We start from the raw sequence: 27,893 nt of genomic DNA, 5'->3' as shown, positions 1-27,893 counted from the left end.
TATCCAAGAGAAGAGATCCAGAGCATCCCCTTCCAAATACATCGCCGCGATGTCAACTTTATGTTCCTCTTGAGTTTGATAGTAGCAGAAATATTTTTCTGCTTTCAAAATCATCCTCTAGGATCGCCTCCTTCAAATCTAGGGAATTCCATCTTTGTGTATGGCTTTCGGGAAGGATTTTTTGACCAAGATGGACTATCAATTTCTTCTTCCTTCATCTTGCCAAACAGACTTTCCTTTATTACGATTTCTGTGACTTAGATTCTTCTTGTTGAGTGCAACTAGTCTGGGCCTTCAATGTTGCAACATCTGCTGCCAGGGAGTCAATCGTATTTAACTTTGACGCTATGGCAGATAATTGTTGGGCAAGAGATTCAACATTGGGAACGCCTTCTTGGGAATTAGACAATCTGGTATTGACCATGTTGGATCTGGATCGATCTGCTCTGATACCAAAACTGATAGTAACCAGAAGTAGAGATCCGACAAAATAGAACAAAACAAGTAGATTTACTGTAAATAGTTTGTGCAAGTATCTTAAACACAACTATACAGATAAAGTTGTCCGTATGGAGAGGACAAGACTCCAGAAAATATTAGTTTTGATTCTTAATTACATAATACCAATAACTAATCCTGATTACATATATATAGAGAACATAAAAGGATAAGACTGACACTATAAACTATAAATTAGGAATAATAACTGCTAGACAACTGCTAGATAACTGCTAGACAACTGCTGTAACAGTTGTTTGTCCAGAATTCAACTCTTTATTCTTTTGTCGATATTTTCTTCTAAAATATGTCTTGAGAGGTGGGTTGGTATCAATCAGCCTTAGTCGGATTGCCTGGAGTCAATGGTCTATCAACCGAGCAACGCAAGAGGCTGACCATTGCAGTTGAACTGGTAGCAAACCCCTCTATCATTTTCATGGATGAACCAACTTCAGGGTTGGATGCAAGAGCTGCTGCCATTGTAATGAGAGCTGTTAGGAACACTGTCGATACAGGAAGAACCGTCGTCTGTACCATTCATCAGCCTAGCATCGACATTTTTGAAGCCTTTGATGAGGTGAGATTATTAACCTTCCAAGCATATTGTTTCCACATTCTCTTTGCCGCCTGTATTAAAAGTGAAACACGGCTTTGCAGCTGTTTCTAATGAAACGAGGAGGACAGGAGATATATGTTGGTCCTCTGGGTCGCTCTTCTTGTCATTTGATCAAATACTTTGAGGTACGTTAGCAAAGAAAAATATGTGTTTACTTTTTCCTAGTTTATATAATCAAATACTAATTTTAGTTTCGTCTTGAGTTCAGTCATTGCCTGGGGTTAGTAAGATTAAAGAGGCTTACAATCCAGCAACTTGGATGTTAGAAGTCACAGCCGCATCTCAAGAAATGACGTTAGGAGTTGACTTTGTTGATTTGTACAAGAAATCAGATCTCTACAAGAGGAACAAAGCCTTGATTACTGAATTAGTACATCGATACAGGAAGAACCGTCGTCTGTACCATTCATCAGCCTAGCATCGACATTTTTGAAGCCTTTGATGAGGTGAGATTATTAACCTTCCAAGCATATTGTTTCCACATTCTCTTTGCCGCCTGTATTAAAAGTGAAACACGGCTTTGCAGCTGTTTCTAATGAAACGAGGAGGACAGGAGATATATGTTGGTCCTCTGGGTCGCTCTTCTTGTCATTTGATCAAATACTTTGAGGTACGTTAGCAAAGAAAAATATGTGTTTACTTTTTCCTAGTTTATATAATCAAATACTAATTTTAGTTTCGTCTTGAGTTCAGTCATTGCCTGGGGTTAGTAAGATTAAAGAGGCTTACAATCCAGCAACTTGGATGTTAGAAGTCACAGCCGCATCTCAAGAAATGATGTTAGGAGTTGACTTTGCTGATTTGTACAAGAAATCAGACCTCTACAAGAGGAACAAAGCCTTAATTGCTGAATTAAGTACGCCTCGTCCTGGTACAAAGGATCTGCATTTTGAAACTCAATTTTCACAGTCTTTCTGGACTCAATGTATGGCATGTCTCTGGAAGCAACATTTGTCATACTGGCGTAATCCATCTTACACGGCAGTTAGATTCATCTTCACGGTCATCCTAGCACTTGTCTTTGGCACATTGTTCTGGGATCTTGGTAGAAGAGTGTAAGTAAAATCACAATAAGTAAATATAAACTTGAAAAAAAGGTAATTTTTTCCCTAAACTTTTCGATCTTTATTGATCACAGGAGTCAGAGCCAGGATCTTTTTAATGCCATGGGATCTATGTATGCTGCAACTCTCTTCCTTGGTGTACAAAATTCATCATCAGTCCAGCCTGTTGTAGCCGTTGAGCGTACTGTATTTTACAGAGAAAGAGCTGCTGGAATGTATTCTGCTTTACCTTATGCCTTTGGACAGGTTATTGTTGAAATACCTTATGTATTTGTACAAGCAGCTTTCTATGGTATAATTGTGTATGCAATGATCGGATTCGAATGGACTGTTGCCAAGTCTTTTGGTACCTCTTCATCATGTACTTCACTCTCTTGTACTTCACCTTCTATGGCATGATGACCGTGGCTATTTCCCCGAATCAAAACGTTGCTTCTATAGTTGCGGCCTTCTTCTATGCTGTATGGAATCTCTTCTCAGGATTCATCGTTCCCCGACCTGTAAGTTAATGAAAATCCTTCATTTACATCTTTCTTTTTATCCTCCTACACTAAACTGAATATCGGAAAATGACATGTTATCTTTGCGTCTGTTTTTCTAAAAACAGCGAATTCCAATATGGTGGAGATGGTACTATTGGCTTTGCCCTGTCGCGTGGACCTTGTATGGTCTCGTTGCATCACAATTCGGAGACCTCCAAACTATGCTTAGCGATGATGAAAATGTTGAACAATTCTTGGGGCGTTATTTTGGATTTGAGCATGATTTTCTTGGAGTCGTTGCAGCAATTATCGTTGCATGGCCTGTTGTTTTTGCCTTCCTGTTTGCATTTGCCATTAAGGCATTCAACTTCCAGAAAAGATAAAGAGTGTTCACTTTCTAACAACTTGAGAGAAAGAATAGACTACTATGTGCAGTTCACTTTTTGAAAATTGTTTATATTTTTTTGGTTTCTTCCTTAGTCCCTAGTTTTGTTGTACAATTAAATAATTGTTCATTAATAAATGAAAATATACAAGAAATTTACTCCTTTTGATTTATTTTCTTCTTACCTTTCCCTTCACCGAGTCGAAGTGTAACCGGTAAAGTTGCATTAGCGGTGTCACTTGTCAGTCTATTATTACAATTCGACTTATATAAGAATTTGGAAATTGATGTTCATTTTGCATTATTTTCAACAATATGACTGACAAATTGTTTGAACCGTTAAAAACAAGAGTTGAAGGCACATAACAGGATGTCCAACCCCTGTAGCTTCCTGAAATTTCAACGTTTATTTAAATAATCTCATTTCAAACCCAAAGCATCGCGTTTACGTAGATCTATTACATACACCCTTTATTTCATAGTACAAACGTCAAACTAACTAATGGCAGAATGATAAACAGTGTGAAACCATCATTGTTGTAATAATATGGAACGCCTATGATGCCCGATCCAAGAGTCATTAAAAATACTTGTGTAGTAACTAGCTTGTTTAATAGAATCAAAACTTGCTATTATAGTAATATTATGAACAATTGATAACAGTAAAAGATGATAGATTACTATCATAGCACTAAAGAAGAAAAAACTTTAAATGTGTTAGTTACATTGTTTTCTCCTAATAAATGAACCCAAAAAATCAGCCTACCTTATTGTTCCATCAGAAATGGAAGCAACCTTGCAAATACCAACTGATGTGGTGAATGGCACATCTTTGTAGCAGGCAACTAACTCCTTATTGGTATGTAAATCCACCTGAACTGTCTCCCAAACTTTCTTCTTAGGGTTCAAGACATCGTCAGGTTTGCCATCAAACCCGAGGAATGTAACTCATTCCCCAATCACAGCATCTTTTGGTGGCTCGACCAATTCAACCTGACGTTGTATATCAACGTTAATATAAATTATCAAAGTCTATCAATTAAAAGTATGAAATCGGCAAGGAGATGAGTCCCAATAGACAGCAGTCATGTAATGCCCGTTCTACAATATTGCTGTAGAGAGAAGTAGATGTTCTTAGCCACTTTTCCTGTTCTCCCTTACCCCCATTCTGTCAAATACCTTTCCAAGTTTTGTAGATATGTTAGATAGTAGATATGCTCCATTTTTTAGACTACATGCCACCATAAATTAATTAACTTTCCATATTTCCATTTCAGAATTAAGCAAGTAAAATGTAGTTCCACAAAAACACATACACAAGGCACATAAAATATTTGGTCTAGCCACCTAATGTGAAGGTTAAGAATCCTCCAAAGACATCTCACTACAAAAGCTACAACATGCTAACACACATATATGTATATATTTTTGTCCTAGAAAAGCTATACTGGCCTTGCAAAAGTCGTATGACTATTCTTGTATAATGGGAAAATGTGAGATGTAGAGAACCTCTTGTTTTAGTGAACTCTTAATTTGCCTTAAAGACGATCATTTAGCATCGGAACAAACAGACCAAAACAGAGTAAAATGGATGCTAACTCCAACAAGTTTGGGATCAAAGCACTTAATTGGTTGATTGATTGACTTTACTGTATAATTGTAAATTCTAAGCAAGGTTCCAAAGTCATTTCTGCTGATACTTGAGACATGCTTTGATATTTTGAACATTTTTCCACAGGTTTGAGTGCACTTCAGCAAAATTGAGGTCCTATTTGGAAAGGAATGACATTTTTTTATAACAATGGTGTCCAGGGCCAGCTTGCAGGCACCTCAACTAATTCCACAAGATACCTGCTACTTGAATAAGAAGATTTTTACACTAAGATTCTTGCTTTCCAACATATAGAGTTTTTTTGGCCCACTTTATACTAAAATCAGTCGTTAATAGAGTGAAGCTCCAAATTAAGGGGCAATTTTAGGCTCTTGCTCCGCTGAGTCGCGCCAATAGTTAGATCCACATTTACCTCTTTGCCAAGACATTTTGCAATGGTTCCAGCTAAAGCTCTAAGCTTCATAGCAAAAATAATCCTAGCAATGATGCTTTTTCAAAAAAATCTGCTCATCTTATACAATTTTTCCCTTCTTTTCTGGACTTCAATTTTTTCTCCTTTTTGGTATTGGGTTTCTAAGTGTGGATGTTAGTAGTCACAGCATTCAGAGTTGAATATGTAGAAATTAATCATGGCAAGACACATAGCAATTTTCCAGAGATATGGACAGAAGAGATGAGCACCCTTGCTGTTTACCTTAGTGTGATCACTATTAGAAGTGGCAAGAACCATTGCCTGGGACTTTATCCCCCTCATGCTAGCTGGTTTTAGGTTGCATAGAACACAGACCTTCCGATTCTGAAAGGGAAATGTCACTGCAAATAAATTTCACCAGTTCATTTTATATTTGGAAATTGCAATAGTGTGGAAGCCAAACCTGCATCTCCTCAAGTGGAATATACTTTACAAGGCCACTAACAACAGTTCTGGGCAGAGCTTCACCAACATCAATCTCTTCCACGTACAACGAATCAGCATCAGGATGTTTCTGCGCTTTGGTTATGAGGCCAACACGAATGTCGAGTCTACTAATGGAAATGCCTCCTTCAATAGAGGCTGGGGCCTTAGATTTGGTTTCAGAAGATTTTGTTGCACGTTCCTTCTTCTTATTACCATCTGGTACACAATACAAAAACCAAAGTAAGCCAAAACCCATATGATTCTCATGCAAGAATAGAGCTAAACTGCAGCCACCAACAATGGCCAACTAGACCTAGAACTTAGATAAGAATCCGACAGGAACCGATAAGGGTAGATGATTTACTCGTCTCTTACGAAAGCACAAGGAGCTGTATGTATTCTTGAAAGCTTAAATTTTTGGCACCAAGCAAGAAATCTTCACAGGCGATTAGGATTTACTATTTAGAGGTGTGGTGTTAAGAAAATAAGAGGACCAAAAGAGAGGTGGTAATCAATATCTTGAAAGGAACAGTGAGAAGTGCCTCAAAGACAGCTATTGCTAAATCGTCTCAGGGAAGAAAGGTGTGTTGGGGGGGACAAAAGGTTAAATTCATTTTTATAAACCCAACATGATCCTCAAAAGAAAAACAGCACAAGAGGAACAATTAGACACTTCTCTCTATCTTTTTACAAGTTCTTTTTGTTTGATGAAGTAATATAATTATTGATAAGTCCACGCAGAAGAGGTACTGAATGTGATGCAGCACCAAAAAGAGAGCAGGGAGAAGAGAGAACAGAAAGGGAGAGATAGAGGAACAGAAGAAGGAGAAAAGAGAAATAGATCTGAGGAGAGGATTTTAATATCAAATTTTTTCATATTTTCAAGACAAATGTCTATCTAAAGAATAAGGAGCCCTAAACAACTCATAAATAGGAGAATGGAGAAGAATAGAGAGAGAAGAGGGAGAAGCGGAAAGATAGAGAAAGAGGAAGAATAAGGGAGAGGGAAAGACAAACAGGAGGAGGGATTTCAATACTCCCTCCGTCCACTTTTACTTGTCCACTTTAGCATATCAAGGGGAAGACAATATTTCACTAAATCTGAATGTTAGGAGATTGTAGGTCTTCCAAAACAACTTCATTTCCATCAATCTTATTAGCAATAATATAGCGTTCATATATTGGCCATTTGTTTCCACATTCCAAGATAGCTACAGATCTGTGGAACATGTTTGTTTATATACTTGGGGTAAACTGCCCAGAACCACTTTTGAGGTCCTAACACACTGGCAAGGAATTGGAAAGAGAGGATCAAAGGAAAGATTGGTGGGAAAATATCCCTGCTTGCATCTGGTGGACACTATGGAAAGAAAGGAATAAGAGATGTTATGAAGGAAAGGTTAGCAGCTCACAGGAGATCAAGATGAGATGTCTTAGTCTTTTGTATTTTTTGTGTAAGCAAAATTTAGTGGGGGGAAGTAGATAGCTTTGTGGAGTTTATAAGCCAATTGTAAATTTTTGAAAGTTTGTCTTTTTGGATTTTGAGTATGATGGCACTCCCTGGGGGTTTGTAAATCCCACCTCATCAGTTATTGATGAGTTCTTTAGTGTGAATACAAAGTTACCTATTTCAAAAAATAAATCCAAACTAGTTTTCTGTCACTTTTGTAGTGTCCCTAAGTCCACACTGTATTACTCTATCCCAAAGCTCCATCATATGGCACTCTGGTTCATAAGTTTAATGTTACAAAAGTTCGCACAACTTCAAATATCTCCTTGTTATTCTTTCTTCACTCGTCTGACATCCCACCACTTCTTAGTATAGCATCAAATGGCTTGGTAAGCCATACTACTCCAACCTCCCCAAGACACTTCCAAACCTCCATGGAATACACAATAGGTTTTTACTTTTTTCTTTAACTAGTAAATAAGATTATATTGTACTGCACTATGAATGCATCCCATTACCACAGAAAGTACTGCACTTCATCAATGCTCCAAAAACAATCAAAGCAACTGCTCAGAAACTTGTGCCTAAAGAAACTAGAAGGACCCTTCCTTAAAACCTTAACATGCCTGCCCTAGAAATAAATAAATTCATGACAGAAAGTCAAATAAATAGAGATTCTAACCTGATATTTTTGCTTTCTTCAATTGTTTAGCCATCTCTTTGGCCTCAGTTTCTGCCTTCAGAGCCCTATCTGCCCTATCTGCCTGACTTCCAGCAAACTTATTTCTGTAGAATTCAGCTTCTTCATCTTTCTGTATATTATCACCAACATCAATTACAAACCAGCAAACAAAACGAAAGAACGAATACACATGCAGTAAAAAGAGACTAAAATGCATTACCAGCTCTTTGAACAATGGTGCTGGTGTTCCAATTTTGTGACCTGCAGATAGAATATCCCATGGTCTTTTGCCATTTTCAATGTCACCTCCTTCATCAGACAGTGAAAATTGTGTTTCAGGAGGCATGTTGAGCTGCTTAAGCACCTGTGAATCAAGAGGGGAAAAGCATCAAATCCCTGAACATAGACAGATGACATAACACAAAGTTCAATTTTGCCATGATAGCAACAGAAATATTACCTCTCGTGAAAAAGATGGCATAAATGGCTCTAAAAGACATGCTAGAAGATATACTAGACCACAAGCAGTTCTCATCACTATCGAACAGGAAGGCCTGTCTTCCTTGTAAAGCTTCCAAAATTGGCTCGCCTGCAGAAAGAAATTTGAAGCAATGAAGAGTAACCATAAGAATACCCACAATCGTTACCATTGTCACATGGAAAAATCAAAATTTCAGTAAGTAAAAATAAAGTGAGATAATTACACTCGCATTGCAGTTATTGATCAAAAACTATAGAGCTGGAAAGCACTTGACAACTACCTGCAGATAACCGTTTCCTACTAGAAATAGACATAGCGACCTTCAAGCCTTGCTTCAATTTAACCTAGACCAAAAAGAATCAAAGAAAGAAGAGCACCAGTCAAGATAGAATCAGATGCAAGAAAATGTGTCACCCGTGGCAGATGAGTAACCTTATTATCATAGCTTCCTTTATCTCTTTTTTTTTTATGAAGTAAATGTTCCATTGAAGGCATCAAGAAGATGCAAAGAGATAGCTTCCTTTATCTCTTTCTTTCTTTTTCTTTTTCTTTACTGATAAAATAAGATCAAACTACTTATAACACTACAACTGGGAAACCCAGGAAAATTTGTTTAACCACCTTCTCCATGGCTTCTACATATTGCTGAACACGACTTCTAACTTTTTCACCCAATGCCTTTGTCAAGGAATGTGATTCTGCTCCTTCAGCGTCGGGAATAATAGAACCATAACCTGAGTCTGTATGAGGGCATTGTCAATCCATTAGATATGTAGGAAAAAGAGGATAAGAATTAAGACGTTTTCCCTAGTAGACAAGATGGATTCTACACAATTAGCAAAATATACTACTTCCACCCAACCATAAGCCTACATCTTTCTCGAGAGAAAAATTTTCTACCTCTCTTTCTATTTTCTACTATATTTTCTTTCTTGATAAGTTTTTCCTGCTTTCTGAAATACCAGTTTCATAATTCAAGGAGGCCTAGTGAGTGACTCTGTTTATTTTTTCATTTCCAAGAAATAGAAACAGATTTGCAGCAATCAACCAGATATGTACAGATTATTAACAACAGGAAACATGAACAATGTAGCAAACTATGTCATTTAGGGCTCATTTGGTAGGAGGGGTAAGGGATAACTAATCCCTGGATTAATTTTAGGATGAGTTTATCCCATGTTTTGTTGGGATAAAATCATGGGATAACTTATTCCGGGATTGTAGTGTTATTTTTATCCCACATTGAGGATGGAATAACAATCCCGGGATAATTAAACTTGGGATAATTTGTTTCTAACCAAACGAGCCCTTAATACATAAACCATAGGAATTATAGGAAAGATAAATAGACAGCAAACTAAGCTGCCAAACTTTTTCAAAGCCTAAGCCCTAAAGACGCAAAATATCAACAGAGAAGCAACCTTGACAACTACGATAGCGCATTAACAGGGGAAAACTATGTAAATGTCCAAAAACCAGCTAGCTGAGGTACCTGGATCTTTTGCGATGAAACTCAGGACTCTATTGACAAAATTGCCTAAGTTGCTTAGCAACTCACTGTTTAACTTCACTTGTAGGTCTGCCCACGAAAACAAAGAGTCTGAGACCTACAGTAACCGAAATATTTAGTGATACAATTGCATTACACAACTTGGAATTTTATTTTTGGAAACATGTAAGGATTCTATAGATGACAAAAAAGCAAGCACTGAGACAACAAATAACATCGTCAAGCAATATGGCCCCACCTCTGGCCTGTTTGTTAGCAGGTAATATCTCCATACTTCTACAGGAATATTTGTATCTTTTACATCATTACCAAAAACTCCTACACCCTTGCTCTTTGAGAATTTTCCTGATTAGGCCAAACAAAAAAGTGAGTGGATATAAATCAAGTTAGTAACATGGAACAATGTATTATTGGCTAGAATCGCCAAACTGAAGTCTCAAGCAGCAATCACACATTGCAACCCTCAACTAATTTCTAACTAACCTGCTTCATAGTTCAAGTACTCCGTTGCACTGATAATTTTCAGAAGTGTCCAGCTTTCACCAGTTCCAAGAAGTGCAGATGGGAATAATACCTGGAAAATACAACATTCATCATTGGTACATGAATTAGCCACTCATTCCCTCACATATAACCACCTTGGTACTCATAAACTACTCATACTCCCGAGATAGAAAACTAATAATCCGCGTAAAAATCATGAATCAGAGAACAACACATCAAAAGACAACACTAATGACAATGCAGTACACATGAGCACCCTGCTTCAGGGCCATTAGTTGTCACTATTATCCTCCGTTCAAAATAATTTAAAAAGGCCTAATATCACAAAATTAGAAGCCTACCAGCTAACACATGGTGATTTTAAAGTTTCTTGAACTTACAGTGTGAAAAGACACATTGTCCTTGCCCATAAACTGATACAACTCCACATTATCTGGATTCTTCCACCACTTCTCCCACTCAGTTGTGTAGCATGAGGTGATTGATACATATCCAATAGGAGTATCATACCATACATAGAAAACCTAATTACCAATCAATGAATAATGTCATGAATCCAGGATCATAGGTAACATTTGTTGTTAACTTCAAATTAAATTGACACAACAAAATTGATAGCTCGATGTGGATCAATAATCCCAGAGTTACAAGTTACAATCAATTGTTTTCACTCAACCAACCTTATCCTTGTATTTTTCATGTGGTACTGGAACTCCCCATTTCAAATCTCTAGTTATACACCTTGGATTAAGTCCATCTTTAAACCACGCATCTGTTATATGGATAGCATTCTGACTCCATCCCCCGGACGTGTCGTTGATATATGCTTCTAACTGATCCTTCAACAAAGGGAGCTCAAGAAACAAATGATCTGTATCTCGGATACAAGGAGTGTTGCAACAAACCTGTTGAGTGAGCAAGCTAAGATTTAAGCAGTTTGTAAAACTTTCTACCACATCCAATGTACACTTAGTCCACAACATGAATTAGTATAACTTTTAACACACATATACCCCCAATCCAATATATGAACAAGATTATGCGTAATATTTGTGCTTTCAATCCTTCATACATTCAATTATATCACAAGACATTGAATCCTTTACAAATTTTGTGATTGGGCTCAAACAAAAAATTAAGTATCTCACCGAAGGAATCTGCATTTATTTTCAAGAAACTAACATTTGATTAACTAACATGAAACTTTTAAAAATAAAACTAAGTAAGGAATACACATCTAACTGAAAATGAGAGGACAAGCGAACCTTGCATCTTGGCTCTATTAGTTCTGTGGGATTTAATAGTTTCCTACACTCATCGCATTGATCTCCTCGTGCAGAATCATAGTTGCAACCTGGACAGTTTCCCTCTACAAGTCTATCTGCTAAGAACCTTTTGCAGGTGTCGCAGTAAAGCTGCTTAAGAGAAGGAACTTCAGTTGGGAAAATGCTGACTAAGCTCCAGCTGTGGTTCTTGCAACTATAGTTGAAGAAGCATTTGAAAGCTAAATCAAAATGTCTAGCTACATAGGCGAGATGAGCTGATTGCCAGGGAAACAATTTCTTCTTCTTTTTTAGGAGAGATGATTGACAGGAAGATGCACCCCTAAGTGTGGCCTAGTGGTCAATGAAGTGGTTAAGAACCATGAGGTGTCAGGTTCAAATCCTAGCAAAGGCAAAAACACTAAGTGATTTCTTCCCATCTCTCCTAGCCTTAGTGGATAGAGTTACTTGTTACATGTCGCTGGTGGGAGGTGGCAGATATCACGTGGAATTAGTCGAGGAGCGCGCAGCTGGCCTAGACACCACAATTATAAAAAAAATGATTGCCAGGTAGATAGATCGAAATAGAATATGATACCTGCTGCATTCTATTCTCAGAAGGGAATCATTTTCCCAGAGCTTCTTGAAAATTGCTTGACAAATTTCTGTCTGTTGTGGTGTTGATGTGCGTCCAAATTCATCAAAGCTTATATCAAACCATTTATAAACTTCTTTGTGAATTGCATGATATCTGCAAGCCAATAAGAGGAGAAAGAAATTGTGAAATAGGGTTGGCTTCATGCTATCAACTGTATAAAGTAAAAGGATAAATTAAAGAAGCCATATAGAAAGTTACAATTAAAGAGGAAAAATACATTCTTTTTTTTAAAACGGACCAAAACGGAAAGTACCACAAACAAATTGAAAGAACTAAGTACTGATTACACTAGTTTTAATACATGAATAATTCACTTCCTAACCACAACCAACCCTCCCTTTCAATTTGTTTGTCTCGTTTTGACTACATAAAACGTATCACCTATTATTCAATCACAAATTAGAAAGAAAAAAAAAAAAAAAAAAAAAAAAAAAAACCTTGAATTTTGTGATCTTAAACTAAAGATACATAGAATGTACTGAATGTCTGGTCTTAAACATGTCACATGGAAAGTTAGAATTAAAGTATTGTCAAAAAAGAAACGAGACTATCTTTTCGAAACTAACCAAAAAGGAAAGTATAACAAACAAATTGAAACAAAGGAAGTACTAGTTATGCTAGTTTTAATACACGAATAATTCACTTCCTCAACACCAACCAAACAACCCTCCAATACTCAAAAGTATCATAAAGATAGTAGTAGTAATACATTCAGAGGTGTACGCAGAGGGGGTCACCGGGTTCACATGAACCCATGCTTCCCTCCTAAAATCATATATAGTAGTGTTATATTTTTTCAATTTTTGTTAAATATAGATGTGTGAACTCAAAATCGAAGTATCATATACTGCGATGATGGTTGAGTGCACCTTTCAGTAAGATTAGAAATTTGACATTTTATATCTATCTTGTATTATTTTTCTTTCTAAAATTGGGTAACACCTCTCTAAGTGTTATTGGTAGCACTTTTGGCGTTTTAATTAATTAAGAATTTTAATTTTGGACCTATAATTTTAACATTTTATCATTTCAATTATATGAACCTAAATATCAAACTGATTCGATCCACCTTTTCATAATAGTGCACCCATCGTACCGAAATTCTGGTTACTCCTCTGAATACATTTATACATTCTCCTCCATACCAAACACACCCAAATTCCATACCAACACAAAGATCAAAATAAGTTAGCTTACTTGTCGCAAATTTCCTTTGGATGACAATTTTCCTCCAAAGCTTTAGTCTCAGTTGCCGTCCCATACTCATCTGTACCACACATATATATTGCATTGTATCCTCTAATCCTACAGTACCTCGCAAACACATCCGCACTCAACACACCTACAAAACACAACAACAACAAAAAAAACTTCAGAAAATCATCCAAATCCAAAAATTCCAAAAAAAAATTAAAAATCGTACATACATCCGATGATGTTGCCAAGATGAGGAACGTTGTTGACGTAAGGCAAAGCACTAGTAATTAGGATGTTTCTTTTGCCTTCGATTGGAACTTTCGGAGTCGCCTTACGATCATCGCCCATTTTTGATAGATTTGCTAGGATTTAAAAGAGGTTTTTTCCAGCCGATTGCAGCTGATGAAGGCGACGAAGTGTAAAGAGAGAAAGAGAATGTTAAAAGTGTGTGTAGTGTAATAATATGATTTATGGTACTATATATCATAAATAAATATAGAATATGTACTAAATTGGGTATTCTAGGAAGAATAACAGAAAATATGGGAAATTCAATGTTTAAAATGTGAGGGAATCCTTTATGAACATGTGTTTATTGTGCTACAACCCTTCAGAAATGTCACAATTCATCAAAAAAGTCACAACTCTTTAGAAAAGTCACAACCATTCCGAAAAGTCACATTTTTTTGGAAAAGTCACAACCCTTCTGAAAAGTCGCAACCTATTGAAAATATTACAACTCGTCGTGGAATAGTCACAACCCTATACTTAGCTAAAGAATATATAATCAATAGGTCATCAAATTGAGTATCTTATACTTAGCTTGCACATGTACAAACATAATATATAAAGGAAGTGATAATTGACTAATTTATGAAAAATCATTCAATATTGAGAATCCAATTATATCAAAGAACAAATATCATAATTAAAAAATATGTAGAAAATAAAATGCATTAAAGAGTAAGAATTTTACAATCTTTTAAATTCTTAATATATATGTGACACTATCAAATTTCTAATATTAGGATATTAGAAAATGATCATTCATAATCGTAATGAGTTCATGGATTACCGCGGGTAAGTTGTCTAGTTAGGTGTTATTTAGCAAGATGGGACAGTAATTTTGAGATAAAATGTATCATTATTTTTTATGATATTTAGTTACAAATATCAATTAATTTTGAAATTATTTATTTCATCACTTGTAGTTTGTACTATAATGATGGATCAACTATCTCGTATATATGATGGGACAACTAAGTACATGCGATCTCCATACCAAAGAACTCCTAAGGGAATGAGGTTTTTTATAGGAAAGTATAAGGGGTCGTTTGGTTTGATGACAAGTTTGGCTAGGATTAGGTTATGTTGGATTAGTCGTATTGGAATCATCTATTCTAATTAACTCTTTCATCTTAATTTATGTTACTATTTGATTCGACATAAATTTAAGAAAGACTTATGTTAGCTTAGATTAGTTATATTGGAATCGGTTATTCTAGTTAACCATTATGTCTCATTTTACGTGGCATCATTTGACTTGACATAAATTTAAAAAACATTTATACTAGATTAGTTAAAGACTTGAAATTCGTGGATTATTTTTTTTGCACAAATATATATATATATATATATAAAAGTGTTACATAAGTTTTTTTTTTCGTTCCATATTAGTCGTAGTTATCCATATTACTATAAATAGTTATTCCAAATTACTTGACAATTTAGCAAACAAAGAAAGAATTAATTAATATTTTCTCAATTTAACCCTTATAATTAATTCTTTTTTGAAAGTGTAAACCAGTTTGTAAAATTTTAAAAAAAAATCTTAAGAGATAAATTAGTTAAACTAACTGTCTAGTTTATGATTTCCTAAAACGCTTATAAAGGAAAAAAGAGATAACTAATATGAAACTGAGGGAGTAATGATTTAACATGTTAGATGATTCGTTAATACAATGATTAAACAATAAAAGCTTTTGAATAAACATATGTCATGCATCTATTAATTTATCGTAAATAAATTTATATGGAGAGAAGAAGAGGCTAAGAGTAAAATATGGAGTGATGTTTGTTGAAAACTGAAAAGTAACTTTGAAACCACTGAAAATCAAGAACATATAATTTTAGGAAAATCAACAATGCACTGTTCATTTGTAAAAAAAATAATCTGATTAATGTCTAGGAAACAGTGCATATTTTTATGTTTGTCAAAAAGCCATGCAGATGTAAATACAAACTTCTTCTTGAAATAATTTTCGAAAAATAAAAAAGTTTGAAGAATATTTGCAATGGCAACTTCTTCGAATCCAAGAAAAACAGATCCGAACCGTCCACCACAGGCGGTGAAATTCTCACGACGCACGTCCAGTGGACGTGTGGTGAGTTTATCCCGGGACGATGATTTGGATGTCCCGGGAGATAATCAAAATGATTACATAAATTATACAGTTATGATGCCCCCGACCCCTGATAATCAACCAGGGGCCGGGGATGCTAGTGGTGACAAGCCAGATGGTCCTGGACCATATGGCTCGTCAAGATTCAGGACAGAGTCCCAAAGGCGAATGGGTAGTCGTGGAGGTGAAGATGATGATGGTGGTGCAAGAGGGGAAAATGCCTCGGGTTTGGATCGTAGGGTGTCTGTATTGAAATCAAATAATAATAAATCAATGTTACTAAGGAGCCAAACTCAAGATTTTGATCATAATCGTTGGCTTTTCGAGACTAAAGGAAAATATGGTATTGGAAATGCATTTTGGCAACAAGATGAAGATTCATATGATCATGATACTGGAATGAGTATGTCTGATTTTATGGATAAACCATGGAAACCACTTACAAGAAAAAGTAAAGTCCCTCCTGAGATCATTAGCCCCTACAGGTTCGAAATACCTTATATATTTCTTCGTACATCACATTCATGCATTTATAGTTTATGAGACGGTATTGATACTCTTCAAAGTAGGGGCAGAGTCAGGTAGGATCGAGGGGTTCATCAGAACTCAGAACCTCCTTTGTATGTATAATAGATGTTGAATATCTTTTAACTTTTGACTTCTTAGTGTGTTTACTTCTTCATATTTTGAACCTTTTAGTGAAACTCCTGGCTCCACTCACTGGTTGAAAGCATATACTATCTTTGTGTTTTAATAAATCACACATTTTTGTTCAATTTTCAGATTGCTTATTCTTATCCGGTTAGTGGTGTTAATTTTCTTCTTGACGTGGCGTATAACTAATCCAAATCCAGATGCAATGTGGCTATGGGGAGTATCGATAGTATGTGAATTATGGTTTGCATTTTCATGGCTTCTTGATATCCTTCCGAAATTCAACCCTATAAACAGATCAGCTGATTTAGCTGCACTTAAAGAAAAATTCGAAACACCGTCTCCTTCTAATCCTCATGGTAGATCTGATCTACCAGGAGTTGATGTGTTCATTTCTACAGCTGATCCTGATAAAGAGCCTCCTCTTGTCACGGCTAATACTATACTTTCGATTCTTGCTGTCGAATATCCTGTTGAGAAAGTATCTGTTTACATCTCTGATGATGGTGGTGCTATCTATAACTTTGAAGCCATGGCTGAGGCTGTGATCTTTGGTCAGGTTAGTTTGTCTTCATTTGTCTATCACAATTTCGATTGGATTTAAGTTATATACACCGAGGGTGTGAAGATCTTTTAGACTATCGGTGTAGTTAGACAGTTAGTTACTGTCTTATCATGTTATCAATTTTAGACTAACGGTGTATTAGTACTAATGCTAGCATTTTGTATTGTTCACTAAAGCTTTGGGTGCCATTTTGTCGAAAACATAACATTGAGCCAAGAAATCCAGACAGTTACTTCAGTCAGAAGACAGATCCAACGAAAAACAAGAAACGCCCTGATTTTGTGAAGGATCGACGTTGGATCAAGAGGGAGTATGATGAATTCAAGGTTAGGATCAATGGTCTACCAGATGTCATACGCAAAAGATGTGAGATGCATAACTCGAAAGAAGAAAAAAAGGAAAAGGCACTTGCTAAGGAGAACAATGGAGGGAGTGTTCCTGAAGATTTCAAGTTTCAAAAGGCAACTTGGATGGCTGATGGCACACATTGGCCTGGCACATGGTATGAGCCTATTGCTGATCATAAAAAAGGAGACCATGCTGGGATATTGCAAGTACAGTAATTTTTATCATGAACTTGTTTATTGAAATATTTGTTTGGCTTAATACATAAACAACACTCAAACTTGATTTCAACTGACAACTAAACAGTCCAACTCGTCCCTAATGAGTCTCGTGTACTTTCAATACTAACGTGGCACATAAAGTTGGAGTTGTCAACTGACGTAGTGGAGACGAGTTGAGGTGTTTAGATGTGTATGCTCAAAGTTGGAGTGCTTATTTGCTAGTTGAGGCCTAGTTTGAGTGTGTTTATGTATTACGCCTATTTGTTTTCCAAGTTACTTTTTTGACATATAGTACTTATGTTATCCTTGTAGATAATGAGCAAGGTGCCGGTAAATGATCCAATAATGGGAGGTCCCAATGAGAAGCAATTAGACTTCACCGGTATTGACATCCGACTTCCCATGTTTGCATATGTCTCTCGTGAGAAGCGTCCAGGTTATGATCATAACAAGAAGGCAGGAGCTATGAATGCTTTGGTAAGAGCTTCTGCAATTCTTTCAAATGGACCGTTCATACTCAACTTGGATTGTGATCATTACGTCTACAACTCCATGGCCATTCAAGAGGGTATGTGTTACATGATGGACCGTGGTGGTGATCGTATTTGCTACCTACAATTCCCTCAAAGATTTGAAGGAATTGATCCATCTGATAGATATGCTAATCATAACACTGTGTTTTTTGATGGTAAGAAATGTCTAACTTTCCAAGTATCACAATGTGTTTTATAAGCATTAAAATCCTAACTTTGAAATATATGTTATGATAACAGGAAATATGAGAGCTTTGGATGGTCTACAAGGTCCTGTATACGTCGGGACTGGATGTATGTTCAGGCGCTATGCACTCTACGGATTCCACCCACCTCGAGCTAATGAGTACACCGGCTTCCTTGGACAAAACAAGAAACAAGCTAAAAATGTTGCTTTGCCTTCAGAACTAGACGACGATTCACAACCTTTAACAGGACATCCTGACTTGGACTTGCCAAAGCAATTTGGAAATTCTACAATGTTTGTTGAGTCAATTGCAGTGGCTGAGTTTCAAGGCCGACCTCTAGCCGATCACATCACTGTTAAAAATGGAAGGCCACCTGGTGCCTTGCTCATCCCGCGTCCTCCTCTAGATGCACCAACTGTAGCTGAGGCAATTGCAGTCATCTCTTGCTGGTACTTCAAAAAACTCTTTATACAATTCTGCTCCCTCCGTTTCAATCTGTTTGTCTTACTACATTTAGGATTTTTATCAACTTGTTAGCTATACATTTCCACTTACTAATGTGTTTATGATTGAAAGGTTTGAGGACAAAACAGAATGGGGAGATAGAATAGGATGGATTTATGGATCAGTGACAGAGGATGTGGTGACAGGATACAGAATGCACAATCGTGGATGGCGATCTGTCTACTGCATTACAAAACGAGATGCATTCCGTGGGACTGCACCTATCAACCTGACTGATCGTTTACACCAGGTTCTCCGTTGGGCAACTGGTTCAGTCGAGATCTTCTACTCTCGTAACAATCCCATCCTTGCCAGCCCTCGCCTCAAGTTCTTACAACGCATTGCCTACTTCAACGTTGGTGTCTATCCTTTCACCTCAATATTCCTTGTTGTCTACTGTTTCATCCCAGCCTTCTGTCTCTTCACTGGCCAATTCATTGTACAAAACCTCAACGTCTACTTTCTTTCGTACCTCTTACTTATCACTGTCACTCTTGTCCTCATTTCCCTCCTTGAAGTCAAATGGTCTGGTATAGGCCTTGAGGAACTATGGCGTAATGAACAATTTTGGCTCATCGGTGGCACGAGTGCTCACTTTGCTGCTGTTATACAAGGCCTCTTGAAAGTTATAGCTGGTGTTGAGATTTCATTCACATTGACATCTAAGTCTACTGGTGAAGATGAAGATGACATATATGCTGATTTATATGTAGTCAAATGGACAAGTCTTTTTATACTTCCATTGACAATTATGGTTGTTAACATAATGGCACTTGTTATTGGCATATCAAGAACAGTATATAGTATAATACCACAATGGAACAGGCTATTTGGTGGTGTGTTTTTTAGCTTTTGGGTATTGTCACATTTATATCCATTTGCTAAAGGATTGATGGGAAGAAAAGGAAGAGTCTCAACAATTATATATATATGGTCAGGCCTTATTGCTATTACTGTTTCTTTGCTTTGGATTACTCTTCAAAATAATGTTGAAGGAGGTGGCAACTTTAATATCTAGAATCAAAGGTACGAAGAATGAACAACAATAGAACAAAGACGAATTTTATTGTGTCATGTCTTTAGGGGGTAACTTTTTTTTTTTTTTGGTTTTCTTTTGATTGTGTGATGGGGCAAAAGATCATGAATTTTCATGATTGTAATTTTATTTTATTTTTTTGATACTATTACAAGAAAGTTATTAAGTATATCAATTAGATGAAGTGTTGTAGGGTTCCCATATTTTGTTAATGTAAAGGAGGAAAGTTGATAGCTAAAATGGTATTTATTTATCAATAAAGAAAAAAATAAGGAGAATTACACATACTTCTCCCCTATCCTCTTTTTTTTTTTGTTATCCATCCCAAGACCGATTAAATCTGAATTTATGCATTACAAGTCTATATCTGGAGATGATGCTCCCAATATGATATTTTTTTCATTTTCAGGGACTCGAACCTCCTTAATTAAGGGTGGAGGGATCTCAACAACTGAACTACAACCCATGTTGGTAATTCCTCAATCCTTTATATATGATGTCAAGTGTAACATAGTTTATTTGTTCATATTTTGTGTAACAAAACTATAATGTAATCTATAGACGGGCAAGTTTGTCCCATATGTATTAATTATATGGACTTAACGTTACTCAAATTGGAGCGTACATGTCATATGCTCTAAGGTTGTTGTATATATATTCGAAATCAAAGCTCATTTATGTCTGTTATTTGGTCATTTTTATGTGGTGGCAACATATCTAGACTTGATAATAACAATCAATCTCTATATATTTAGTCCTTTAATTAAAAATTAAATTTGAAACAATGTGAAAGAGTAGCCTTGTCATTTGTTTGAATTCAACATATTTTAGCTTTTGGAGAAATTGCGCCTCAACCAAATAAGTTCACAATTAGCAAAGAGTCATAGCTCAATATTTTATTTTTGTGCGACATTTGTCTTCATAACAATCATTTTTGTCTTTGCATAGTCACAATAAGCATAAATTTATGGAAAAACTATATAATTAGACATAATTCACTACTCTATATATTATTATTACTTATACTTTTAAAATATTATGTATCTTACCACTAATTAAGAGTTTCCTACCATATATTAAAAAAATACACTTAGGTACATATATTTTTGCTACCAGATGCACTAAAATAGGGAGAGAGGTGAGCCAGATGGGGAGGGAGGTGAGCGACATTTTGTTATATATCTCAAATACATGCGAATCACACCAGATACACAGTAGATACATGTATTTGTATGTATCTGGTGTGATTCGCATGTATCTGGGATACCAAATACATAGGAGAGTGGTGAGCGAGATGAGAGAGAGTTGAGGAAGGCAAGCGAGATCTGTTATGTATCTCAGATACATGTGAATCCACTTGGATACAATGTATTTAGAATAAATTTGACCACGTATCTTGAGATATATATATATATATATATATGAATGTATCTGGACGTACCAAAATATGATAAAATACATAATATTGAAAGTAGAGTGTATCTAAGTAATTAACTCTTAATTTAGTAGGATTTATGTAAGTTTTCCCAAATTTATTTGAGAAAAGAATAGTTGTACCCAAAATGAGAAATTATTTATAAGTGGCTACCCATTTACTTTCATACCCCTTGTTTTTAACAATAATTCGTGTTTATTGCTTGATACCATCAAAGTATATATATATATGCATCAAGGATGAAGAAACAATGGTTTAGTGAATAAAACAAGGAGGCACTCACATAAATAATTTAAGTTGTGAGTCCAATCAGAGTAAATAGTTTAGGTTGGGTCTAAGTTGGATAAATACTTTTCCTAATGGATCTAATTGGTATAATTTCCCCAATTTATTTTGCTTTTACAAGCTAGTCGCTATTTATTAATTCAGATATCAGATATAGCCACTTAATCTAGTGTTGGGCTAATTTATCAATATTGGTTCAGACTCATTCATAACATTCGCCTGACCCCCTTAAGTTTGAGTTGATTGTGGACTCACTTCTTTATTTGCTCAACGCATTAAAAATGGATTGATATACAACTTAAATTGACCCATGATAAATTAAATCTTATCAAAATATTCCCAATTTTAAAAAAAAAAAATTGATATGCTATAAATTTCCATAATAAAGAAAAACATAATTTTATTAGATACTAAGAAATTATAAAATAACAAACAAAGAAATTAAAATTTAATAGTAAGCGATTCCTTAGGTAATGACCTGCATTTTAATTAATCGATTTCAATTCAAATCTATTTATTTTATAGACTCATCCCATTTTAACATATCCAAATTTAACCATAACACTTCCATTTCACACATGGAGAATGTAACTTCAATTAATCACAATCTCCAAAGAATTAAATTGTTTAATCATAAACAAATATCCTAAACAAAACAAAAAGAGCATTGCAACACACTTAAATCATGATGAAGTTTTCAAAATTCCATATTTAATTTATGTAGGTTCTATGAATTCGAACTTTTTTTTCGTATTATTTATCTCATTCACTAATTACTTGATTTAGAAAAGGAAAAAAAATTAAAACACACATATACAAACATGCATTTATTCATTTTTGCGTCAAAAACTAAAATACACCTTGAATTAAAAGATATTAATGAATAATGAGGTTAGTAGTAAAAGCAAATGGAAGAGGTATTTTAGGAAATTAAATAATTTATAAAAATGATGAATGAATTAGTAGGATTTAATAAAAAAAATTCCCAATTTATTTTATATCCTTGATTCTATGGATGTATAGATTAGGAAATAACTTGATTAATTAATCATTAGTTTGCATCATTTACCAAAATCAAGTAATTGCAATGGCTATATATTTTGGACAATTTCATACATATTTTTCACTATCTTTTGAGTTTTGAATATTAAATCATATCTTTCATGGCTACTACAAAATTCTCCTTTTTATCAATTTTGCTACTTTGCTTAATTTTCTTTTCTTTGTTGGCTCTCCATCAATGTATGTTCACATTCATTTTTATACTTTTAAATTATTATGAATTGTTAATATATAGAATTTTATCGATCTTATATGTTTTTTTATGAAATGCAGGTGATGAACATATAGGTGTCGAGGTAAAAGATCTCAATCCATGCTTCAGGGCTTTTGAACCATCAGATCTATGGTGTTGCAAATTGGTTGAACCAAATAAATGTTATTCTTCTCAAAAAGCATGTCATGATAATTGTCACTAATGATAAATTTTCAATAATAATAATAATAATGTTTTATTAGGGGAAACATGATGTGTTTTCTCACTTATAAGTTTTATGTTGTGAGCTTTGTTGATGTGAAAATAAATAAAGAAGTTGATTCATTAATAAAGTTCAATTTCAATTATCAATATGTATTTTAAATTCATATATCTAGATCATATTTATCTTATATATTTTGTTTATTTGAATTCAAGAATCCTATATATTTAATGTGAATTTTATATATATACCCGTATTGTGCATGAGCCATTAACATTAATTTTTTTATTGCAATTGGTTAACATGTTTTATCCTCAATTACTTATTTCAAATCATTTTCAAGATTTATGATTATATATTAATTAATATGATTATTGTTATAAAATACTCATATTAATCATAATTTAAGAGACATACAAAATTTAAAATGGACCAATAAAAATGAATGAAATAAACTGCAAATATAAATGGAGCCCATAATTTCAAGTAAAATGACTATATTCAAGTGGGCCACTTCTCACTTTTTAGCATATCAAGATTATTTTTTTCTTCATGTTTTGTCCTTGACAATATTTTACTTATTTCAAATCATTTTTAAGATTTATCATAATTTAAGATTATTGTTAATATCAATTGATATGATTATTGTTATAGAATATTCATATTAATCACAATTTAAGAGGCATATAAATTTAAAGTAGATAAATAAAAACGAACAAAATAAATTACAAATCTACGCGGAGCTCACAATTACAAGTAAAATAACAATATTCACGTGTGCCCCATATATATATAGTGTGTACATTAAATCATATATGCATGTTAATTTACTGTTTTTTTAAAATATAAATTATTATTTTTTTAATTAAAGGATACTTCTTTTTTCTTGTTATCTTATTTATTTGAGAATTTGCTTCGTTTTGATTATTCGATCCCAACATCATTCAAATTAAAGCTGAAATACATGCTTAATCAAATGAAATAGAAATAAAAAAGGAATCTATAGAAGTACAAAAAAAACTATTCTCCTCAAATTTATGGCACTTTATTAAGTAACAACAAAAATAATTTATTGTGCCATGGGAGTAAAACTAATTTAGAAAAAGGGAAATCTATTTTCACAATGGACTTTCCAACTTTGTCTCAAACTCCAACTGATTTCAAGGACTCAATTTTTCTTGGCCTGCCATAAATAAATAAATAAACAAATTTTATCATTTTAAAGGAGTGGAAAGGAATGACGGACTAAAATATATACATCAATAAAATCTGACGAGAACAAAATATATGCAGATTTTATCTTTACCTTAGGTATACCAGGTTGTTTGGACCAAAATAGATAATGTAGTAAAAATGTACCTAGCTAGTACTAAACTTGTTAAATTTCTTATTGAAAAATTCATTAATAATAAGAATAATGAGCACCTACATAGCATTTATGTATTGTTAAACATGTCATCGTACGTAGTCGAGTGTCTTTTAGAATCAGTTTTTCTACCTAAGAAAGTGGCCGGAAAGATATGTGTACATTCTATCCTTTCCCCAGACCCCGCTTTTGGGACTATACTGGGTTGTTATTTTTGTACGTAGCCCAATATACAATATTATATCCGGGGGGATCATTATATATATAGTTTTATGTGTATCTTACACTTAGATATATGTATTTTTGCTACTAGATACACAAAAAATAGGGAGACAAGCGAGATTCGTATGTATCTGGGATACATACGAAGCACACTTGATACACACTAGATACATGTATCTATATGCATCTGGAGTGATTCGTATGTATCTGGAATACCAGATACATGAGATGTGGCAAGCGAGATGAGAGAGAGGCAAGAGAGGCGAACGAGATTTGCTATGTATCAAAGATACATGCGAATCTACTTGGATGCAATGTATCTAGAACAAATTACACCTATATTTGACCTCATGTATCCACGATACATTTATCTGAACGAATTTGGAGACTGGAGACACCAAAATCTGGTAAAATATGTAATATTGCAAACTAGAGTGTATCTAAGTAATTAACTCATAAACTAGTGAGATAAAGATTTATGTAAGTTCCTATATATATAATGTATCAACCTCATATAAAGTGTATAAAAGATGTTTATACGCAAATACGAGTTAATTTTTGTGTCTAAACATAAAGTATCGACTACATACATAGCGTAAATATTTTCAAAAATAGACATAAAACGTAATTTTTGCGAAAAGGTAAAGAGTAATTAACTATACCTTGTGTAAGGGTCAATGTCATATTGAGAATTAATAGGCTCTTGAATTCTTCCAAATTTCCTCAAGACAGATTTGTCAATATACTTAGTACCAGAACTAGCCATTGCATCTGGGAAATCAACTTCAGCAAGATTTTCTCTCTTTTTTTTGGTGACAAAAACTCCAGGACCATGAAATAATTGTTGTTTCATTGTGAAAATGCATAGTCCTATTGCCACTGCTAATGTTCCACCCAATACATACACTGGTGCCATATCCCCATTAGTCATTGACAACCTTTCAAATGATCAAATATCGAGTTTAAGTTTTATGTACTGACAATATAGTTTCATAATCAGGTCAGTTATATAGTGTAGACAACTTAGATCATTATTTATATGTATAACACATAAATGTACCTTTTAACTTGGCCTGATCATCTGCTGACATCTACGCCCTCCAACTTAATTTGGAGGTGCATAAGTAGGCATTTTAACTTGTAGAAAATTGGACAAATATATATATACACACATGCATTCTACGTGGCATGCTACATGAAAAATTGTGTCCTACGTGGAGCCCTACATGTATTATGTCACATATACAAGTTTAAGTGTCTACTTGTTGCACACCTAAAATTGGAGGACATAGATGTAAGTTGAAAATAAGGTAAATGACATATTTATGTATTTATGTCATATTTATAACTAGAAGAAGTATTTACACAATCATGTTCACCTAAAAGATATCTACAGGTAAGAATCCTTAAAATGTGAGATTTGTAATCTTGGAAATAAGACATGTTATCTGTTACAAATGTAAAGATGATTTGATGATGTAAAGTGAATTGATATATATTACTATGTCAAGATAAAGAGTAAATGTTACTCATTAAAATGGCATGGATCAAAAACCTGTTTGACAAATCGTATGAATTTTTTAAAAGTTATTTACTCAAATGATATTTTTTTTATAGGCATTTCTCTTCGGAATATGAAATTTATAATCTTAAAAATAAGTTAAAAGAGACGAACTTCTTAGGATTGACATGAGTAGAACCACCAGCAGAGGAAAATCTTGGAGCAGTAGAAGAAGCAAACGATCGATTCGCCGCGAAGGCATTCGTCATGGATTTCAAATACCTCTGTCGTAACAATGAAGACAATAATAAATACAAAAGTTAACGTCAATATTTAAAAATAATAAATTAAAAAAATTCTATGTTGGTAACCAAAACACAATTGGGATCAGAGAATATTATGGCAATATTATAAGATCTCAATTGAACAAATAACTCGATCTGATCTTTTAATAGATATTGAGATTATAGATTGAAAATAAAAAACCTAGCAATTCAAACTATATGATCAATATAAAAATAAAACGATTTTTGTGTTGATTATGAAATAACAATTAGATCAAAGAAATGTGATTACATTATAAGGTCTCAATTCATTAAAAATGACTCGATTTGATCTTTCAAATAGATATCACAAATTTAATTGAAACTTTAAAAATCTAGTGATTCCAACTATAAGACATACTCATAATTATAACTCGATTTTAATTATCTTAAAAAACAAAAACAAAAAGAATAGTAATGATTTTTTTCCCCTTACCATTCTGAACGCCATTGTCACAAGGATGGAATGTGGAAGAAATTGTTTCATACACAGAAAAAGAAAATCACTTTTTTTTTATTAATTATATTGTACATATAAAGGGAGAAAAGGAGGATGAGATTTATTTTATATTTAAATAAATTTTTAATTTAATTTTTATTTATTTATTTGGGTGGTTAATAAGTTCCTAAAAGAATGGAACATGAGACAGGTAAGTTTAAGTACTCTAAATGTATGGAAAATTTATGGGATTTAAGGAAGGAAGTTATCCTTTTTCTTCTTTAAAATCGTTTATTTATGTAATCTGAGTACACATCTAAATATTAAGTAGTTAAGACGGATTATTTTAACATTTGAATGCATAAAACTTGTTTTTATTTAAAAATTAATAAATAAAAAACAAAATTAATCTAATACATATCAAAAGAATATTTTTTAAAAATTATATGATGATGGCTAGTGATGATGGCTAGCGATAATAGTTGTAGGTGGTGATGCTGCATGCTAATAGCGGTGTTATGTGTGGCAGTAATGGTTGATGGTAGAAGTTGATTAGTTGTGGTGGATGATAGTGTAGAGATAATGGTGATGGTTTGCAATATGAGATGATTGTCGATACTCGATAGTGATTAATAATCGTTGTGGTAATGGTAATTAATGGTGATAATTTTAAATGGTGGCTAATAGTGATGAGAGTTGATTGTAGTGATTGACATCGATGACAGTTGTGGGTGAGGATGATGGTTATGGGTGGAAGGATAGTGATAGTTGATAATAACCAGCAGCAACGACAAAAGTTGATAATGGTGGAAGTGTTAGGTTTTCTTTGCCCGGATTGTCATACCATATTTTAAGTTTTATTTTTTTCTTAAAGGAAAGTCAAAGTATTACCATAAATGCTTTAACTTTTCCTGAAAAGAAAAATATAATTTTCTTCCATATTTGGTTATTCTTTCGTTAGAGGAAATATTTAGAACTCTATAAATTGAAAGACTCATCTTTTCATATCAACAACACAATAGCATCCACAATGAAGTTGTTTAAACAGTTTTGTTTAGGGGGAGATTTTCTCTCAACATGTTTATGTTTTAGGTCTC

General features: G+C 34.1%; 2 protein-coding genes and 2 pseudogenes across 2 annotated transcripts; 2 read left to right on the top strand and 2 right to left on the bottom strand.

Moving 5' to 3' along the window:
• Positions 1-3,111, top strand: part of LOC102579539 (pleiotropic drug resistance protein 1-like) — a 14,081-nt pseudogene extending 10,970 nt beyond the window's left edge.
• Positions 3,112-3,659: 548 nt separating this feature from the next.
• LOC102579220 (methionine--tRNA ligase, cytoplasmic-like) lies at positions 3,660-13,753 on the bottom strand (annotated as a pseudogene).
• Positions 13,754-15,593: 1,840 nt separating this feature from the next.
• Positions 15,594-19,729, top strand: LOC102579864 (cellulose synthase-like protein D1). Its single transcript, XM_006349465.1, has 6 exons — positions 15,594-16,186; positions 16,485-16,914; positions 17,097-17,474; positions 17,799-18,174; positions 18,260-18,656; positions 18,784-19,729. The coding sequence occupies exons 1-6, from the start codon at positions 15,594-15,596 to the stop codon at positions 19,727-19,729; spliced, it is 3,120 nt and encodes a 1,039-aa protein (XP_006349527.1).
• A 5,456-nt stretch (positions 19,730-25,185) lies between these two features.
• LOC102578888 (uncharacterized) lies at positions 25,186-26,808 on the bottom strand. Its single transcript, XM_015309576.1, has 3 exons — positions 26,794-26,808; positions 26,209-26,318; positions 25,186-25,471 (listed from the first exon to the last, which is right to left on the bottom strand). The coding sequence occupies exons 1-3, from the start codon at positions 26,806-26,808 to the stop codon at positions 25,186-25,188; spliced, it is 411 nt and encodes a 136-aa protein (XP_015165062.1).
• Positions 26,809-27,893: the final 1,085 nt, after the last annotated feature.

Source organism: Solanum tuberosum, unplaced genomic scaffold, assembly GCF_000226075.1.
Source record: "Solanum tuberosum cultivar DM 1-3 516 R44 unplaced genomic scaffold, SolTub_3.0 scf00106, whole genome shotgun sequence".
NCBI lineage: Eukaryota > Viridiplantae > Streptophyta > Magnoliopsida > Solanales > Solanaceae > Solanum > Solanum tuberosum.
This window is presented reverse-complemented; position numbering and strand designations above follow the sequence as displayed.

Excerpts from the sequence above, each read along its gene's own strand:
- LOC102579864 (XM_006349465.1), top strand. The coding sequence starts at position 15,594 with ATGGCAACTTCTTCGAATCCAAGAAAAACAGATCCGAACCGTCCACCA. Across the intron at positions 16,915-17,096 it reads AGGCTGTGATCTTTGGTCAG|CTTTGGGTGCCATTTTGTCG; the intron begins GTTAGTTTGTCT and ends TGTTCACTAAAG. Across the intron at positions 17,475-17,798 it reads ACCATGCTGGGATATTGCAA|ATAATGAGCAAGGTGCCGGT; the intron begins GTACAGTAATTT and ends TTATCCTTGTAG.
- LOC102578888 (XM_015309576.1), bottom strand. Across the intron at positions 25,472-26,208 it reads ACTCATGTCAATCCTAAGAA|GTTGTCAATGACTAATGGGG; the intron begins GTTCGTCTCTTT and ends ATCATTTGAAAG.